Source organism: Alnus glutinosa, chromosome 14, assembly GCF_958979055.1.
Source record: "Alnus glutinosa chromosome 14, dhAlnGlut1.1, whole genome shotgun sequence".
Classification (NCBI taxonomy): domain Eukaryota; kingdom Viridiplantae; phylum Streptophyta; class Magnoliopsida; order Fagales; family Betulaceae; genus Alnus; species Alnus glutinosa.
Window position 1 is genome coordinate 7061712 of NC_084899.1, and position 21741 is coordinate 7083452.

General features: G+C 33.0%; 1 protein-coding gene and 1 long non-coding RNA gene across 3 annotated transcripts; both read left to right on the plus strand.

Moving 5' to 3' along the window:
- Positions 1-400: 400 nt before the first annotated feature.
- On the plus strand, positions 401-4654 carry LOC133856521 (uncharacterized). The gene is made up of 3 exons (XR_009898214.1): positions 401-550; positions 2208-2369; positions 3277-4654. It is a non-coding gene; the product is annotated as an uncharacterized LOC133856521 (long non-coding RNA).
- Positions 4655-7323: 2669 nt separating this feature from the next.
- Positions 7324-11059, plus strand: LOC133856547 (uncharacterized). Of its 2 annotated transcripts, none has more exons than XM_062291601.1 (5): positions 7324-7624; positions 9629-9890; positions 10107-10197; positions 10585-10651; positions 10752-11059. In XM_062291601.1, the coding sequence occupies exons 2-5, from the start codon at positions 9716-9718 to the stop codon at positions 10803-10805; spliced, it is 387 nt and encodes a 128-aa protein (XP_062147585.1). In that variant the 5' UTR covers positions 7324-7624; positions 9629-9715; the 3' UTR covers positions 10806-11059. The 2 variants fall into 2 exon arrangements, with proteins under 2 accessions (XP_062147585.1, XP_062147584.1); XM_062291600.1 differs by having other exon boundaries at positions 7325-7624; positions 9634-9890.
- The last annotated feature ends 10682 nt before the right edge of the window (positions 11060-21741 follow it).

Genomic DNA, 21741 nt, shown 5'->3' on the forward strand with positions numbered 1-21741 from the left:
AAAAATTACCTTTGGATCCAAAATTCGTTGGTGATTCATCCAAAATTCAATGATAATTTTTACTATCATGTTAGAGAATGTGCAGTTGAGAATTTGGACTTAGGAGTGCATGTAATATTTCTCTTAATCACTGGTAGGGGTTTACAAGCGGGACGGTTATTAACTGGTAATTGCTAATAACTGCTAACCGGGGAAATCGAGAAATGAAAATAACCACAACCGGATAACCGAGTACCCGGTTGCCTGTTACCGATTATAGCATTTTTAAAAACCGGTTAATAACTGGGTAACCGGTTACCGGTTTTTTTAATTATATATAATTATAATTATTTATATATATATTACAAAAAAAAAAAACGAAAATAATATTAAACCTAATTCTAATTATGACCTTGTGACCATCTTCTCTTCACTCTTCACAGTTCAAACCGTCGCCCATCTTCTATTCTTCTTTCCTTCTTTCTTCTTCTCTTCTGAATCTCTGATCCACGCCCAGTGCCACGCCGACGACGCCCACTCCCCAGTGCCCACGCCAGCTCTCGCCAGACAGGTACTTTGTCCTCCATTTTCTAGTCTCATGCTTAATAAGGTTAGGGTTTAGGGTTTTGTATCTCCATTTATAGCCTCATGAGTTTCTATGTTTGCGAACTAGCTCTTTAATAGCTCATCTGTTTATGCAACTCATAACTAGAGTTGGGTTTTTTATTTTTGTTTTTCCTAGTAAGTTTTGAAAGTAGTTTTATTCGATTTTCGAAGTGTAGAATCAGATTTACGGAAGTGAACGGGAAAAATGAACTCTTTTTTTATTTTTTATTTTGGTCTCCGTTTGTTTGTCATATCTGTTTGTTGTTTTTTTGCCCGTTTAATTTATCTTATTAGCACCCCAATGTGTGCTTCCTCTGGCAATTTTGTTCTTTGTTAAGTGTAAAACGTAGCAATATGGGTGCCGAGCCAGAAGTTATTGATGTAGAGTAGATGTTGAAGTGATGGAAATTAGAAACTACCTAATACTGTACTCTTTGAGAAACACTCTGAAATGAAATTAAAAAGTGTGTATGTTTAATGAAAAAGTATATCCTGTATTTGAGTAGATGTTTATGATTTTCACAAGTGACCATTAAGGCGGTTGTTGTGGATGTTAAATTTGGTAGTGCTTGGTGCAGGTCGTGTTCTATTGATTCCCCTGATCCGTATGGAGTGGGGCTATGAAAGAATTTTAGGAGGGGTTGGAGGATGTTTTATAGCCATATCAGATTTGAGCTGGGAGATGGTTCTAATATCATATTCTAGGATGATGTGTGGTGTGGAGAGATGACCCTTAAAGAAACATTCCCGGATTTATATAGCATTGTTTGTGTGAAGGATGCTTCTGTTGCAGTTCATTTGGATTTTTTTAGTGGTTCCCTTCAGTGAAATGTAAGCTTTATTGGAGGGGCTCACGATTGGGAGGTGGATGTCTTGGCTTCTTTCTTCACTTTGTTGTATGCCCATGGTGTGAGACGGGATCGAGGAGACAAGCTTTGGTGGGCCCTTTCACACAAAGGGATGTTCAATGTTAGCTCCTTTTACAAGGTCCTTGCATGTAAAGATGGCTTTCCTTTCTGTTGGAAGAGTATTTGGTGGACCAAGGTTATTTTGACAGTGGCTTTTTTTTTTTGGGTCGGCAACCTTAGGAAAGATTCTTACTATGGACAATCTTAGGAAGCGAAGAGAGGACGTTGGAGGAGCTCGTCCTTTTATTCTCTTTATACTTGGACAACCATTTTTAGCTCCCTTGGTGATTAGTTTTAGTGATTTTCTTGTATATTTTTCTCCTTCTACTTGGGCGTTTCTCCTATGTACTTGAATTGCACTTTTAATGATATTTCAGTTACTTATTAAAAAAAAAAAAAAAATCTATAATAAAAAGACTTGAGTTTTAACAAGCGAATGCCGACCTTTATGTGATTCAACCATTGTTGGATGTCTTGCTGGACAAGGTTTCTTTCAAACTAGATCATCTTGGACCAATGTATCCGTTGATTTTCTTTTTGGTTATGAGGCTAGATCTTTTATTGTTTGATGGTTTTCATAGCCTTCTTCTTCAATAGGTTGGTTGCTTAGTTGGTATATGTAGAAACAGCACCTATCTTTTAATTCTACATTGTCATGAATTGTTGTTTTATGTTTTATAATTGGATATTGCATCTGATGGTGTCTTAATTTAGATCTTCAGCAACAATGAAGGTGCGGTCATCAGTTAAGAAGATGTGTGAGTTCTGTAAGATAGTGAAACGCCGTGGTCGTATTTATGTAATATGCACAGCTAATCCTAAGCACAAGCAACGACAAGGCATGTCAACATTTGCATATGAAGGCCCTCCTCCTACGTATGTGCTCCCCCCGCCCCCCTTTTTTTCTTTCTGTTGATGCGATAAGGGTAAACTGACAGGTTCCTACTTTGACATTGTTTCATGTGATTATTTTTAATTATGAAGGGTACTTACCAAATATTATTTAGAATCTAATTAGTTTTTCCCTTTATAATAAAGGAAGTGGATCAGGCTAACTTTATAAGGTTTTTGTTATGACAAGTTGGTAACGCATTTTCAAGCCCATACCTATACAGGGTTGAGTAATGGCTTTTTTTGCTGCTCTTTTCTGGTAGGTTAGTTCCCATGTAAAGTTAACTCTTCCTGAGACTTGAGAGGCCTTGACCAATTCTGATCTGATTGGTGCCCACTTGAATGTCAAAGATGCGACACTATCCTTGACACTTTTACATCCATCCTGGGGGATGATGCCCTGTTTCCTCTCTCTCTCTATTTGACGAAAAAAAAAAATCCTTGAAGAGGATGAGAATTCCCTATGTGTTCTTTTTAAATATATGACCTGATCTGAATGTATAAATTTATCATTTGCTACCTATTCTTGAATCTTTAATGAAGCATGAGATATTTCCAATTAATTAGAAAGGCTCTTTCTACATTTTCTTATTTTTGTGGTTGGTTCTTGGTCTCGAGGAATTCTCCCTTCGTCACAAACCCCCCACCCTCTCCCTCCCTCCCTCCCTCCCTCCCTCCCTCACACACACACACATACATTTATAGGAACAAGCACATAATAATATGAAATTCTTCCCGCTTTGCTTGGTGGTAATGAAGCTACCCGCCTAATTGGATGGTTTATCTAATGAGCTAAGCACTAAGTTACATAATGCACATTCCAGGTACAGAATATCTTCAAGGAACAGCCATGTAATATGTAGTAATATATACATGTTGGTTCTAATTTCAGATCTTCGGACACCAGTACCAGACTGGAGATGGTGACTGGTCACAATTTACGGGCTGGTCTGGCTTCTCTCATTCCCAAAAAGCAGGAGCCAGCGACAATGTATCGATGGAGTGCAGGCCTTGCATCCCTTCTTTTTTTGAGGAGTCTTGCATCCCTTCTGTTCAAGAAGGTAAACTAGCTTTCCTCCTATTCGGAAGGGTGAGAATGAAATGGTACAAGGGTGAAGTTAGATAAATTTTGTCGTCCATTGACCTTTCTGGTGTATTCTCTGTTTCATTTTGATGCTATATTCTTATGCACTAGTGGGGAGGGAGTGATAAAAAAGAAAAAGAAACAAGAGAAAGTAGTAACTTATGCTCTGTTTGTTTCAGTGTAAAATGATTTTTGTCGTAAAATATTTTCTAGGAAGTTATTTTTCAGGAAAGTATTTTTCGCCGAAAACATTTTTCGGCGTTTGGCGTGTACGGAAAATCACAATTTTTATTTATTTTTTTTTTCATTCAATCATATTAATTTATAAAAATCAATTTTTATTCACAACATAAAAATATTAATGTAAAATAATATTAAAAAAAACAACTAAAAGATTATGTTTAACTAAGATATACATATTGACTAACAATAATTTGTTTCAAAAAAAAAAATGAGTATTTTACAAATTGGGATTTAAAAAAATTATTTTTAAAGTGGTCAGAATCTGGCCATTTTGTGCCGGATTCCGGCCATGCCAGAATGGTTGGGATTCGGTCGGCTTCCGGCCAGTGTGGCCGGAATCTGGCATAGCATCGCCGGAATCTGGCACAGCATCGCCGGAATCCGATGACGATGGCCGGTCATCGCCAGAGTCTGACCAGTGTCGGAATATAGCTTGTCGGAATACGGTGATGGCTGCCTGATTCCAGCGATGGTCGACTGCTTGAGGGTGAAGGTTAACTGCGTCATTTAAAAGAGGGTCGACTGTATTTGTCGTCTGGAAAAAATGATTTATGCTTTTAAAAAGCATAAATCATTTTTTAAAAATTTACTGAACGTTTTTGGTTAAATAGAAATTATTTTTCGGTTGACTATTATTTTCGCCTCACCAAACATCGAAAAGTGCCGAAATTATTTTTCAAAAATTATTTTACACTAAAACAAACAGAACATAAACAAGATTTCCTGGGAGTAGAGATGACAAATGTTCTTCAATTCTTGGGAGGTTCATACTTTGATAAAGTAATGGAATGAAAAAGCTTCTGTATCATTTCTGCACTTCGTGCTACTCACTGCAAGCTTGATTTGGTACTCTATTAGCTGTACTTTATATTTTAAAAAACTATGTGGATAGTTCATTGTGCTCTCATTAGTGATTGATATTGAAATGTAGACCATCCAAAAATAGTTTACATTTTCTATTGGAATTGGGTTGAAATCAAAATTCTTCTTTAGAGAACTAAGAGGACCTATGAATGCCAATTTTTTATTCGGCTTGCAAATTTGACAAAAGTAATGGGTTAAAGTTAGAGAGCTACCCGTTTAATTGAATGACTTTATAGTATGTCTCGACAGGATTCGAACTTAAAACACGAATACAAATTGTCGCTCTTAAAAGTATCAACCATTTGTTAGGTTAAAAGGTGGGTAACAAAGAAATGCTTGGTAGCATTCTCTTTAACACATCCGTACAAAATTTGTAAATTTTTTCTTGAATATGTGAACTCACTTATGAGTTCTACTGATTAAATGGGAGATTTGTAAGAGATATACAATAAAATGATGTGAAACATCTCAAAAAAAAAAAAAAAAAAAAGTTTATTAAACTTAGAGAGCTATATCTTTTTTGTAAATCTACTATTAAATCTGTAGGACCTATCGATTCAATGGCAGATCTGTTATCTCTTGTAAGGAGATAGACAAAAGTTGAAATCTAAACATTTTTCTTAAACTTATGAGAGATGCTAGACATCATTCTAATGTACATTCTCGGTTCATTCTTTTTGCAAATCCAGCAATAAATTTGTTACGATTTATATTTAGGTCTCGTAAATTTAATAGTAAATTTGTAAATCCATTATACAGAGATGTGCAACAAATATACATGTAAATGATTTCTACCATTTTTTAGAACTTAAGCTCCGTTTGTTTCGGTGTAAAATAATTTATGTCGTAAAATAATTTCTGGGAAGTCATTTTTCAAGAAAATATTTTCCGTCGAAAACATTTTTTGGTGTTTGGCGCGCACAAAAAATTATAAACATTTTTTATATTTTCATTCAATTATATTAGCTTATAAAAATTAATTTTTATTCACAACATTAAAATATTAATGTAAAATAATATAAAAAAAAATAAAAAATTATGTTTAATTAAGATATACACATTGACTAACAATAATCATATTTTTTAAAATTTAGATTATTTTAAAAAATATTTGTGCTGAATTCTGGCTGAAATGGCCAAATCTCGGCTAGTTGGCCGGAAGCTGACCAGATCTAGCCAGATGGCCGAAATCTGACACAGTATCACCGGAATCCGACGACGATGGCCGGACATCGCCGGATTCCGACAAAAATTTTCAAATTCCGACACCGGTGGATTCCGACCAGTGCTAGAATATGGCTTGTTGGAATTCGGTGGTGGTCGATTGCTTGAGTGTAAAGGTTGACTGTGTCTGTCGTATGAGAAAAATGATTTACGCTTTTAAAAAGTGAAGATCATTTTTCGAAATTAATTAAGTATTTTTGGTCAAACGAAAATTATTTTACGGTTAACTATTATTTTTACCTCCATCAAATACTAAAAAATACAAAAATTATTTTTCAAAAATTATTTTACACGAAAACAAACAAAATATTAATCGAGTTTATGGCCCATTATTTACGGTATCTTTGAAACGTGTGTTTTGGCTTATTTGACTTGAGTCGTCGGAGACGTTTATTGTATATATATTTAAAGAGTACTTTTTCTCATCACGAAGTCATGAAGAATTTACTTTATAAAAGTAAGAAGAAAAGACAATGATATTATTTTACCATAATTCCGTTTTCCACTGCATGAACATCATTCTCCCATTTATTTTATTCATTATGTCCAAATACCCTCTTCTCTAATAAAAAATATAAAAGATCCAAATATAATAATAAAAAATAATTGGATAAAAATTGATAAATTTATTTATTTTTTCCTTTTAATTCTTGCCCACTTAAAACTCTTTTTTTCTCATCAAATCCTGCGTGAATAGAAGCCTCCCATGTGAATATAATCTATTAATCTGGGGGGAAGTATATTTATTCTCTTTAATTATTAAGTAATTTGCAATGTTTTCCAAATTTTCAATTGTTTGCAATATTCACTTAACTTACTATTAAGGTTGCTATGTCTTCCTTTTGGGCAAAAAATGATAAAAAATAAAAAAATAAAAGAGACTAAAATAAAAGACAAAAAATTTAGAAAAAAATAAAAACTTTCAGAATTTTTTTTTTTTTTTAAAAAAAGAGTAAAAATTCAAGAAAAATGATTTTTTTTTCAATTTTTCAGTTTCTTTTCAATTTATTTTTTTTTTATGAGTGGTAGTTTTGTTATTTTTTTATTATTATTTTTATTATTTTTGCGGATGGGAGACATTGCAAGTTTGCAACTTCAATGATAATTTGGGGTCACATTGCTACAATTAAAAGTTAAGAAAATATTGCAAATTGCTTGGTAGTTAGAGGAGGCAAATGTTTTTCACTTTTTCCCTATAATCTTATTCATATCTATATAACAAAATTTTACCTAAAAACACCAGCTAAAATATTGAAACACCGAATAACCGATGACTCGATAACTTGATCGGTTAGAAACTACGCTTTATAAGATGGAGGTATCTAATCCAAATCTATCCTTTCAATTGTCTGGATAAAATATAAACAGTAAGACTAACTCCGTTAATTAAGCAATACTAAATGCCACGTGTAATAACTTTGAAAACTGATAGATGGCTATTTGATAATGGTGGGCCCAAAATAACATTTAATCCAAAAATAAAAATAAAAATACGTATAGTTGTATTATTAGTGTTACTGTTAATCATTAATCAAGTGGCAGAAAGGCCACCGTCAACGTGAAAATCAAGAAGACCCAATCGATTCTCAGAAAAACCCAAAATCCACGAGTATTTTTTTGCTTTCTGATTTTCAAGACAGACCCAAAGCAAAAAGGAGGAAGCTTTCCGATTTTTTCTTCATTGCCGTTTTTGGAAACCCTAGAGTTGTCTGAATTCCTTTTGTTCACGGGATTTGAATACCCCCGTCGGGTGGGGTTTTCTGACTATGGTAACGCTGAATAGCTCCATCACTGCTTGGATCGGTCACTTAATCGCTTGCATGGGGTGAGTCCTCGATTTCGAGCGCTAATTCTCTCGATAATCATTTTTTTGTTTGAATTGGGAGTACTTTTTGTTGCTTATATTGAGTGAATTAATTGCTACGATTTTTGTCTCCAAAAGCAAGGAGAGTACTTCTAGCTGCTGCTGCTGCTGCTACTACTGTTAGTTTTGGCTTTGATCTTTTCTTTTCTTTCTGGGATGTTCGTTGACTTGTTTGTTATCCTACTACCTTTTGTTACTCAAGGCAGTGTAATTTCAAAAATTATTGCCACTAATAGTTGTCGGTGTGTGCTTTTTTTTTTTTTTTTTAAAAAAATTTTTTTTTTTTTTTGTTTCTGTAGGAGAGTATTAAAAATTTAACTCGGCAAGGAAACATAAAAAAATTGTATGTGCGTGTGTCTGTGCTATTGCTGCTATGTATATGTAACTTGGTAAGGAAATATAAATTGGTGCAATTCTTCGTCAATGTTACACCTCTAAATAACTTTTCATTGGGAGAGCATTTTGACAAACTTACTGTTGGATTGCAAGCCCTCCCATGCCCTTTCTGCTTGCAAAATATCATAATAATTGGAAACTAAGAACTGTCTCATCTATGAAATTTTTGAATTTCAGTTTTATATATATATATATATATATATATATATATATATATATATATATATATATATGAGCGTATGAATTTGATAACAAATGATACATGAGTGTTTTGTTTATATATCTTCTGGTGGAATTGTTAAAATATTAATTCAATTGATGGTTACTGAGCGGTGTATCACTAACAAGAGTGTTTTTTGATAGACTAAGTGTAATTTGAACCTGACACATGTGTATTTCTACATATATATAGTCAGTTGCTTTGGTGGGATGTTTTAAGCAGCTTTGGCGATGGAAATGGATCCTTGTTGTTTTTGGAGAATCACTATTCCTATGGTAACAGACCTTGAATCTATGAACTGGTATTGATGGGTTGAAAGCAGTGGCTATTAACTTATACACAAATGGGGAAATAGGATTCTGGTGGGTATAGATTGCAAAACAATCTGTAGCTACAACCTTAGCATTCAAATTCCAGATGATAAAACTTTTGCCAACTCCTATAAGTAGCCCCCCATCACATTTTCATTGACAATGAAAAAAGACATCAAGATTGCATAAGTTTATGCGTGTGTCAAGATTGCTTACATTTGCATGTGCACTTTAATGTCCTCTGTGGTATTTTTTCTTTGTTAATTTTTTGCAGAACTGCTCTGGCATGTTTTCTTAAATTAAGCTTTCCATATCTGGACCTTTCCACCCATTGCTGAGCGGTTTGACCCACAGTCTTCATCGCAATCTGTTTTCATGTTTCAGCTGTTCTGTTTGCGCTTTATTCCTGTGCTCAAGGTTTCATTATGTCAAATGGAAGCTAAATGAACAAATTAAGGCTGCAATAGGTCATTTATCATGACATGGAAAGTAAATGAATCTATAAATTAACGTAGGAATTGATGCTATGAATTTATCATCATGAATGGACAATTGGAGCCAGAATTAAAATACAATGATTTTACTTATAAAAGCCCTAGTTGAAACTAAGTCACACATTCAATTTTGGTAGGGTACAAAACAGCTTCTATAAATTATGACATTGTTAGTACCCTGACTCTTTAGAAGAAACATATCTAGTTATTCCTTTGCATCTCAAAATACTGTTATCCATTCCTATCTCGGAAAGATGGTTGGGAAACTGTACCAAGATGTGCTTACTGTCTAGAGTCCTTGATAATTGTGAATTAAGTTTGGTGATCCTTTTGTGACACTGTTGATACTGCATCTAACTTTGCAACAATTGAACTTAACTGAAATATTCTTTCTCCTAAGTGGGAAAGGAAAAGGGGAAATATAATGTTGATGACTACCACTTATACTGGTTTAACTGCTGACACTTACTGATCTGGCCTTAATGCTGTACTGTCTTGGTTGCTGCTATTTATTGTATATGTGATTTAACTTGGTTTGTAACAGAACAGGGGTTGTTTTGGATGCTGCACTAAACCCACACCAATTATTGCCGTTGATGAGCCATCAAAGGGACTGAAAATTCAAGGGCGCATGGTGAGAAAACCTAGCGTATCCGATGATTTCTGGAGTACCAGCACGTGTGATCTGGACAACAGCACTGTCCAATCTCAAAGAAGCATCTCATCCATCAGCACGTCGAACCAGACCCTTAATTGTGGAACTGGCATTGGTAGCATGAGCAGCAATTCTGACTTAGTAAATAATGGCAAGTTTTCTTCCTATGTTATTCTTTGCTTCCTGCTTATGTACTGAGAAATTATGGTTCTTCTTATATGGTGCCATCTGGAGATTTTTATGACCCCCTTTTTGTGAGTCTGTGTTCATGATGATGGGTTTTTGGCTGGTACGTCACTAGTCCCTGGTTTAGTGCAATTCTGGTTGGTGAGACTGTCATGCAAAATGTACATCTCTTGACATGCAGGTCTTCTTCTCTGGAATCAAACCAGGCTTCAGTGGATTGGATCTGGCAGGTCCAGGGATCGTACTGAACGGAGTCGGGAACCCAGATTAAGGTGTGTTACTTGCACCTTTTATGATGAATTCATTGATTGAAATCCTGCGGCAACCATCCATCAAGTCTATAGAATTAAGTACTGCTGTTTCCCACGTACAAAAGCAAAGTCCTAATGAAGTGTTCTTTTTATGGTTTTTAATAACATAGTCAGTCCTTGATTCAATATGTTTACTGCATGCAATATTTGCGACCTTTTGGAAATGATACTGATCAGTGATTGATACATAACTGCTTTTGTAGTTTGATTAAGAAGGGAGAAATCATATGCAGGGGACATATATCTGGCAGAAATAGATTATTACATGATAAAGTTATTCTTTGTTCCCGGCTTTATGAGCTATAATCTCTCTTGTTTATTTTTGTTTGACATATTGTGTCTTTGCAGTTGGAATGCGACTTATGAAAGTTTGCTTGGGACAAGGGAGCCTTTCCCCCAGCCAATCCCTCTATCTGTAAGTCTGCTGTGTAATTTGTTAATCTTGCTTTATTTTGTTGGAGTATTTTTACTAATTTCACTGTTTCCTATTTGTGCTTTAAAACTGTAATTGATAGGAAATGATAGACTTTCTGGTAGATGTATGGGAGCAGGAGGGGCTGTATGATTGAGGAAGTGTATCATATCAAGACCCCGCTGTCTTTGTAACTATTAAGAGTTGTACGTGTATAGTTGGGGGCCAAAGCAGGATCAAAACGATCAAACAGATATTTCTAAATTTACTATACTACACACTAATGACCATCGTTTTCTTTTCTTTTTTCCTTTTTCTCTTGTACATGCTCTATTTTACATGGCCCTCTACCATATTCAAACTGAATACAGATGCAAATATGTCTATGATTAACACTGAACTTGATGCTCTCTTCTCTTTTCGTTTCCCTTCTCGATGGGCGGATTCTTCATTCTTCTATATGTATTGTTAGAATATATGTTGGTTTATTTTCTTATAAGAATATTTCTTATTTAGGTTTGATTGAGATTTGCTCACTGCTCAAACATTTAGAGGGACGAAGCTCATTTGGTCGTTGTCAATATTCAAAGATAATAACAATATTTTAGTCATTTGCGTAACAAAAATGGTTCAAAATATGTTTGGTTGGTTTCAACGTTGGTATATATATATATATATATATATATATATATATATATAGTCCGTCTTTGACTCTTTGCTAAGGCTTTTTCCAAATGCTTAATGTGCCACGAAATGTCAGGATTATGATCTTTTAAATATTTTTGGATATTTTATTATAGAATCTTTAAAAAAAAAAAAATTTGGGTTCTTCAGAGGATTATGATCTTTTAAATATTTTTGGATATTTTATTATAGAATCTTTAATAGAATTGGGTTCTTCAAGCATTCTGAATTTAACATTTTTCCTCCTAAAACTCTAAGAGGACTTTTTACAAGCACCTGTCCTACCTTCTCTACTAGACCCATAACAACAACAGGAGATCTCAAAAATTATTGAACCATTTTACCCCACTTAAATACACTAAATGGATGCTCTCCATTTCAATCCTCTTGCAAGCCCCCAACTACCATTCATTTACATGTTAGCCTTTACGAACTATTATCTGTCATACTTAACTCCTTTAAACTATTAATCATTAGCAAAAAAGAGAATAAGATCACCTCATTTTTAAGTAAAATGGAGATGAGTCATTTTATTGTTAAGATTATGTATTTTACGTAACTAATTGACAGTATACGTTCCCACTTGGTGAATATGTTGCCACGTCATTTAAAAATTTTAAATGACGTGGCACCATGTAGGGTTGTACATGCAGATACAGATATCACTTTTAGATATCCGCATCCGCATTATATTTTTATTAACTGCATCTGTACGATTATTGTGATTATTAAATGCGGTTATTATCTGTTATCCACATATTAGGTGATTTGTCTATTTTAATCTTTTAGGTCTTATTTTGGTCTCTATTAAGACCTATTTTTATCGATTCTGAAAATAATATAGGCCAATTTTTATGTTTTGGGATTTTATTTTTTTTTTAGCTCTAATATATTAAATATATATTGATTTCACATTATTTATGTCTTTTTGCCCAAATATTATATTAGAAAGCAACACAATCAACCAAATCAATGTAAACATAACATATAACTAATTCAAAACGATGTCATTTTGGTGAATTTAATATATATATATATATATATATATATATAAATGGTATGCGGATGGGGCTAATAACTGCATTTACATACCCTAAAACCGTTATCCGCATCTGCATATGCAGATAATAATGTGTGTAGTTAATATCCGTCTGCATGTGTACCTTAAGTACCATGTACACTTTTAAATACAACAAAATAAAATATCGGTCGTGAAATGGCTCATCTTCATTTCAAGTGAAATTGAGAGCATCCTGATCCGCGAAAAAAACCATCCCATTAGTTGAGCTTGTTAAAATAAATGGAATCCTGAACACATGATACGCACATTCCAAGTGTTAACGTGAAATGACAAAAATACCTTGAGTTAAAAAGTAAATGAATCACCCTTAACACTTGGGGGTGACGGTCAAACCAACTCAAGCGATTTGGGGGTGGCCGATGCACACCATACACTTTTTGAGGTGGCTCGGCCACTCCCATGTGATTTGAGACCGGTCAAGCCACCCCAAATACCTGGGGTGTTTCAATCTAACCGCTCATCTTCAGTTTATTTTATTTTTTTACTATTATTATTATTATGATTATTATATATATTTTTTGTCTATTCAATTGTCTCATTTGTTTACTACCCAGCATATCAGCATGGATAGTCAGTGCTAATTTATCAGAGAAAACTAATGAAGAAGTGCAATGGCCACAGAGAGACGAGGGACCTCTAATAATGGCTCTTCCTGATTCAGTGAAACATTAGTTTTAGCTGCGGTTGTTGCAAAATATGTAACGGTATGGTTAATAAAACACAAGATTTGTAAATTAATTGTAAAAATATTGGAATGGATATGAAAATTGAGAAGAATTGTATGGTATATTCAAAATAGGCATTCGAGCCGCCTGACCTCCTAGAACATTTTGAGGTGTTCAACTTTTATTTACAAACGTAAATTGATTATCAAAATTGAGTAGTAGGATCATTTCCAGTTCATTTGTATCCAGTTCCTTATAGTGTAGGAATATTTTAGTTCAAAAAAATATGAAAGGAAAATAATACTCTTAAATTATAAGGAACTGGATACTCTCCTGTTCATTTGAACCGGAGATGACCCGTTTCCCAAAATAGAATGCCTAATACATATCTTTTAGGTCTTGTTTATAAAGACCCTTACAACTCCTAACCAAAACCATCAAGTTGGACTACATAACTCTTGATCCTACCAACTATAATATGGAGGGACCCATTACAACTCCAAGAGCTAAAGGCCCATTAACCTACCAATGCTAAAGACCCACTAACCTAATGGGTATACCCATTACAAAATATTAAGGCAAGATAACTACTATTTGTCCTTCTCTCGTGTGAATGTTTTAAAAAATCAATCATTAGGTCTGTTTGTTTGAATCTTACAAATTTAATTGATGAATTTTTTTAAAAAAATTGTATGTAAGAAACGATAGGAAAATGACGTTTAGACTTTCTTTAAAAGCAATCCATTCCAATTCACCTACGAAAGTCTTACGGATTCAATAACTGATTTTAATTTTTAAAAGCGCCGTATGGAAGACGGGCAGAAAAACTAGTATTGAACTTTCTCATAAAATTATGCCTCAATTTAAGCACATCTTGGCATGGTCCCTCCATACGTCAGCTAATGAGAGTTTGAATGCAAAGAATCAATTGCTCACCAAATCAATCTTCATCAAAGAATCAATTGCTCACCAAATGAATCTTGATCAAATAATATTCAAAGATGTCACAGCCATTGGAAAAACTCATCATTCCCAGCATCCACAGAGAGAAAAAAGAGTAAAAACAAATTAAAAAATAAAAAATAAAAAATGCAGAGGGATATCCCCATACAGTGAATATTCCAACAAAGATGATTTTATGCTTGGCCAATCCATTAAAATAACAAATAAATGCAATAAAAAAAATAGATGAGTAGGTTGGTTTTTCCAGGCCATTATTAGATAGACGGCAATATAATATTTTAGAGGAGAAGCCTACAACCAAAGTCGTGGAAGAAGACCAAATTACACAAAACCTGAATCTGGACTTGTTTTAATGTCTTAAACTTCAACAGACCACTTTGGACTATACCATGGATGAATCATGAATGGATGATGGATCCCCCCTCCCTCTCTCTCTCTCTCTCTCTCTCTCTCTCTTGTCCTTGTTATGGTGGCGTCTTGGACAAGGAACAATGTCTTAATCTTATTTGGCTAGCGTGATATTGTCAATTTATCATTTAAAAAAGAAAATAGTTAATAAGAGCTGAATCAAAGGTAGATTGGCAATGTCCCGTCAATATAGTAAGATAGTGATATGATATATAATCTTTAAAAATAATTTATCTTTGTATAAGAGTAAGAGAAATGCTAAACACTACACTCTCATCTAACCCCATCTCATTAGGTTGATGTGGCAGTGTCCATCAGCCCTTAATTTTGAAAATTATTATTGGATCTGTGCGGGGTCCATATGAGAGGGTTCCTCGTATGGACTCCATAGATCTAATGGTAATTTTCAATTTTTTTTTTTTTTTTTTTAAAAAAAAGAACTTAAAAAACTGATAACCATATCATTTCAATAGAATAGAAGTAGAACAAAGATGTTATTGTTAAATTAACACTTGTTCTAAAAGCTTAAATTAATAGGAAGACGTAAATTTAATCATATAATTAATACTTTAACATTCTCCCTCACGTGTGGGCTCAAACTCCCTTTTAATAGATGAGATCCAACACGTAGAATATTTAATTGAAATAAAATATAAATAAATAAGATAGAGTTTGAACTCATAATTTTTACTCTTATCTTATACAATATTAATTTATTATTTATTTCAAAAAGTTAAGTTAATAAAAAAAAAAAATTAATTATTTAATTAACACTTTGTACCTGCTATAGTAATTCTCAAATACAGATATATTCTATGAATCATATTTGAAATTTTGAAAGAAACGTTCTACAAAGAAAGTGTTGAGATACAGATCCCAAGAAAAGTAGAAAAGGTAGGGCAGAGAGGCTAGGGTTGACAGGCAGATCCAATGATTCTAGCCATGCACTCTTCCTATATATAATCTTACCCACTTTCTGACTCGCCAATCATAACTTTAGCCCATACCTCTGAATAACAGCCATAGGATCTCCATGCTCACGCGGCCACGCCAACTCATATTCAATGCACCTCCAACCTCACCCTATTATTTTTATTATTTATTTTTGTTCTTTGAAAGGAAAAACCGAGAGATTAAGAGAATAACTTCCGGTTAAAATTTGTGATTAATGAAGGGACATTTTGAATTTTATTTATATTTTCACGAGAATTTATATTTCTAATTTCATTATTACTTTCTAATGGTGAGTTTATCGAATGCTACATGGTACATAGTTTCAATGGTCTTTAAATGTGCATAAAAACAGGGAAAAAATCAAGATATTTATTTACGGCGGTTAAATATAATTTTAAAATGTTTTTATTTTTTTAACGATTGATATATGATTAAATCTTCAAGTATTTATACAAAAACATGCTTTATGTAGATTATAAAATATATTTCAATACATGAGATAATTAAAGAGAGAGATTATAAAAAATTATTAATTTTGACAATTTTTTTTCTTCTACATAGTGCATATGAGATATTAGAGGTGGTTGCGGCTTTAAAGATTTATAACTATCTAAACAATTCTTCAAAAATTTAATGGCATTTAGGCCAAGAAATATGTAGCATTCACAAAATTAGTATAATTGAAGAAAAAAAAAGAAAGAAAGAAAGAAAAAGAAAAGAAAAAAGAGTCAAAATTAAGCTACTCCAAGAAAAAAAACCTAAAAAAGTTAGTGAATTAAAAAAAAATACTAAAAAGAAGATGAAACCTACCATGATTTTACCCCAAAAAAAAAAAATTAAAAGAAAAAATAAATAAAGTGACCTGATTTCATGGTTTATAAGGGAAATGAAAAGGTATTAAAAAAACAAATGATGAAATTGACCATGATTACGTGATTTATGTTCAAATCTCAATTTTGTTGAAGACAATATTTGACATAGATAATTCCATGATATTTAAATGAGTCGAAGAATGTTGTGCTTTTTTTTTTTTTTTTTTGGTATGTTTGTAGGCAACTATTAACAGTATAATAAGTCTCCTAATTTTCCATTTCTAATGAAAGCCAAGGAAATAGATCTTTAGAAAACACACCAGCCTCATTTGGTTCACGTAATACACACCTAAAATAGAATAGTCATTTTATTTATTTGGTATGAGTCTATTCTTTTATAATAACTATTTCTTTATGAAGAAAAATACTAATTCCTCTAAAAAAAACTGAGAGGAATAGTTATTTCTAAATAAATAGACTATACTTTTTTATTAAAAAAAAAAAAAAGAAAAAAACTACTCATATTATTTTTTATTTTCTCTCAAAATAAATAAATAAATAAATAGAAATCTACGTGAATACTGTGGCTAGTCAATAGGTGGTCGGCCTGCCAGCCACAGATGGAGTCGAGGGTGGTTGCACCACCTCCGATGAATTTGGGGGTGGTTCCGGCCACCCCGGGCAATTCTGTGGGTGGTCGGCCACCCACCAGTATTCACGTTCAGTTTCTTCTTCTTCTCCTTTTTCAATTTTTTAATTTTTATTTTTAAATTTAAGATTTTTTAGTAATTTTGATTCGATTTCAATTAAAATATATGTGTTGTCACCAAACTAAGGAGTATAAATAAAAACCTACGTGAATATATGTGTATATTCACATATATTTTCTTTTTTTCAAACTAAGGAGTATATGTGTTGATCAACCAGCCACAAATGGAGCTGGGGTTAGTCGCACCACCTCTGGTGAATTTGGGGGTGGTTGTAGCCACCCCCGGCAATTATTTGGGTTGCCGACCACCACAAATGGGTGGTCAGCCACCCACCAGTATCCACGCTCAGTTTCTTCTTCTTTTTAATTTTAATTTTTTTTAATTTTTTTTTTTGAGTATTTTTAGTGATTTTGATTCGATTTCAATTAAAGTATATGTGTTGTCACCAAACTAAGGAGTATAAATAACTCTTTCATTTCCAATAATAACTATTTCATTTCTCAATAGAATACTCATTCCGTAAACCAAACGAGATCTGCATGTTAAATCACCACTTGTCCTAAAAGCTTAAACTAATAGAAACATGTAAATTTAATAACTTAATCAATATTTTAATATTTTCACTCATGTGTTTGTTCAAACTACATTTTAATAAGCGAGTGTGTTGGTGGGGGATCTGTCTTACGCTTAAGCCAATAAGCTTTCTGAAAAGAGATTGATTTTTTAAAGGAGCCAACAATTGCGTGTGTGTGTGTTTCCCACCTCTGCACCCTAGTTGTAGCCATGCCATTTCTGTTGTTTTTTCCTCTTCCCTTTGCCAAGAATATTGGGAGGGTTAAGGTGGTGTAACCAAGGGTTGCAATTTCCTGTGGTTAATCCCTTGTTCGACAATTTCCTGTAGTTGAAATCTAGGGTTATCTTGTGAGTTTGACTGAAGATGAGAGTTGTTGATCTTGTGGTGATTTACTAAAATATATAGGCATTTTAAGGATAAAAGTAGTGTCTATTGATTTATTATAAATCAATAGTAAATGTATGATTCAAGTGTAATTGAGCATAGAGAGAAATGATCCTAAAATACTGGTTGAGAGTTTTGGTTCAAGTGTTAGTAACTGACTGTATGATATGATTTTTCTCCTAAATGATGATGTTGCTTGTCATGCACATGATAATGATATGTTCTATAATTATTGTGGCATGACTATGAACATCTAGATCGATAGTGCACACATATTCACTAGGTATTTAATGACATGATGAAATGTATGTTGACAAGCTTAGGCTGGCTCACTCACACGAGCAACAGCCTTTGGCGCTTAGGTAGTAAGCAGAGACGAGACATTGTGTCCCTTAACCTTAATGCTAATGTAGCACATAAATTTGGTTGACACATGCATATATCGCCTTAGTTAGGGATAATATCAAGCCTATATTTTTATTAAGATCGACCACGGTCCGTGTAACCCGTGATTAGCCAAATACAAAACTTTAATTTGGCGGCAAGCAAATAGAGGACTTCGGTTAGAACTAAGATGTATATGATGTATTGAGTTTAGATGTACGTTTTTTTTTAAAAAAAAAAAAAAAAAAATTTAAAGAATTTTATCGTAACATATATTTTACACTGCATGTGCTTATTATAGTATGGACGAGAGGTGAGATCCTATCTAAGAGCAATGATAGGCAAGGGCAAACCAACCGATCCCTGTCCGGCACTTTCCATTTAAATTGATTTATTTTAATTAAAAACAGCTTTTGATGTGACATCAGAAGCTATTTTTATTAAAAATAATTTTTTTTTTTTATTAAATCAGTCTGTTGAAATGGTAAAACGTTCCCCAAATATCATTTTCCACTACCTAAATAGGAGAAAAATATTAGAGAGAAGGGAGAGATAGTCGGCCATTTAACGCGTCATATATGAAAAGAAGGTTTGAACTTTGAAGACAACCCAAAGTTGGTATAAAAGAGATCCGCCGATTGTCTTTTAATCTTGGCCGTACGTTGGACCCTACAACCTTAAAAATCATGCAAATTCATTGGACATGATTCTCAAACATGCATTTTTCTCTATAATTTTATTTTGTCTTGAAGGAATGAACCTAGTTTTAGTACGACAGTGGGCCCCCCAGTATACGACATAATTGTCCTTCCTTCCGAGAACCCAAGTCTAAGGGATCTTTGTGGTTGTAGGTCAACCAACGCCGTCTAATATTTATTTACGCCTCTACCTCCCTCAGGCGGCGAGGCAACAATTTTTGACCACCGCGCATAAAAGTTCAAAGGTTTGACCAGTTGACTTTTTACATTTTGTCTTAAGGTAAATAAGTAAAATTTATTTTTGATGCCTTGCGCAGTGTGATAATTATATGAAAATAGGGTCACTATTCTTTTTCATTTGTTCTGTGACAATATAATATTGACTAAATTTTTTAATTGGAATTGAATCAATTTTAACTAAATTTCTTAAAAAATCCTAAAAGATTTTTTTTTTTTTTTTAGTTTTTTGGGCACCCAATTAAAAAAAATAATAATAATTTATCTCTCATCTATGACCGACCACCCCAACAGAAGCACCGAGGGGTGGTCGTAGCTTCTATTGGGTGAAGGTGGTCGGCCACCCATTTGTAATGGTTTTTTGGGTGTCCAGAAAGAAAATAAAAATATTTAGTTTTTGGGGAAAACATTTTAATTTAGAGCTATTCCATTTTTTGGAAAGTAACTATTTTTTTTTTTCTTTTTTAGAGAAATATTTATTCTTGATTTTGGGATAATAACTATTCCATGAAAATCTTTATTTCCAATAATAGTGGATTAACCAAATAACAAAATATTTCTTGCGTACCAAATTTGCTCTTAGTATACAATTATACATGGATTGGGTTTAAAGCCTAAACTGAGATTGTTATTAACAATCTTTATAGTATATATAACTCGTGTTGCTTCATAGAAAGATTTAACCCGATGGAGGGAAATAGGTCGATTCCAGGAGCCGGTTGGTTCTTTTAGAGGGCGGGGTAAAATGATCATTTTTTTTTTTTTTTGAACCATTTTACCCCTCTAAATATACTAACTGAATCTATTCTATTTCAAAAGAAATGGAGAGAATGAAGAGGATCCTTTCCCCCCCCCCCCCGGATAGAGCCATGTCTATGTGTGAACCATTAATTAGCTAGTGAGATTATCTGAAAGACATGAGTGGTGTGATCATGATTGAACAACTATTGTTTTATCATAAAAAGATACAATTATCCCTGTTTCCTAATCAAATTTCATACATTATTGAAGGAATGACATCTGATATATGTATACTAAATGATATCTTATGCAGTAGCTTTGATTTAATTGAATGACTCATATTATAATAATATAAAAGAAAGAAAAAGGTGGGTTATAAGTCACTAGTGGCGATCAAATGACTAGGATAATAATAATATAAAAGAGAGAAAAAGAAAAAGGTGGGTTATAACTCACTATTGGTTTATTGAGGGTGGCTACATAACTTCAATAGCTAAAAAAAAGTGGTTTAACCACCCTAATGGTTTATACATTACTCAGGGGCGGAGCCAGGGGGGGTCGAGAGGGGGCAAGTGCCCCCTCTCAGCTCACAAAATTTTTTCTTACACCTGGTAAAATTTTCTTGGATACCCTGGTTGCCCACCCTAAACTAACCATAAGGGGCATAGATATCACCAGTGGGGGCAAGCAGCAGACAACGTTTCACTGTTTCAATTTGTAGATTTTTTTTTTTGTAAGTTTTACTGTTTTAGTTTCAGAGTTATAAGAAAGTTAGGTTTAGAAATAAGTTTCATGAAGAAGAAGATTCAAACGGTGCGTTTGAGTTCTAATTGTTATTAAACGCCCCGTTTCATTAAAGGACACTGACGAGACGAAAAAGCGCTTCGTTTCAAACTTTTAGCATGAGTAACGTGGGTCTGTCTCATACGGTAAAAAGTTTAAAAAATTTAGAACTTTTTTTACTGGGCTACCCCTGCCTTTTGACTTTTTTGACTCTTCTTTTTTGTCTTCTACGTTTTTTTAGTCTTAAGTTAAGGCTTGAATAATAGTTTGAATAAAAAAAAAAAAAAAAAAAAAAAAAAAAAAAAAAAAAAAAAAAAAAAAAAAAAAAAAAAAAAAAAGAAGACTTGAATAACAGTTACCCAGCCAACTATTTATCTGTTGGGTAAATTTAACAAATTTTTGAAAATGTGATAATTATGGTAATATAATTTATTATTTTTTTTTTTTTAAAAAAAAAAAAAAAAACCCTTATGATTTGAGAAATAATTTATGTTTTTTTTTTTGTTATGCTTATAGCTAATGCAAAATATAAATTACATTTAGATGATAGTTAATTAAATTATTTATGAATTTGTTAGTTATATATTTTTTATATATTTGTAATCATTTTTTTTTTTGTTTAGAAACACTTTTAATCTTGTGATTCTTGCCCCCTGTGAGTTGATATTTTGGCTCCGCCACTGACATTACTCTCATAGCTTGCAAGTCATCGTTTTATTTCTTTTTCCTATATTGTCTTGATTTAAAATTTTCATTCTAAATAAATAGATATTTTAAGTCATTTAAATAGTATTGGTTGGAAAGCAATTGAACATATAGGGTTTAGACTCTATGTTAGAGTCGTTTTACTACTCAAATGACTCTAATTAAAGTCTTTTGAACAGTGAACGATTCCAAATTATTGGAGTAGTTTTAGTTGAAAAACGACTCCAAATTATTGGAGTCGTCTAAACAGTAAAATGACTCCGGTGTAAATTAAATAATTAAAAAAAAAAAAATTACTGTAGTACCCAGC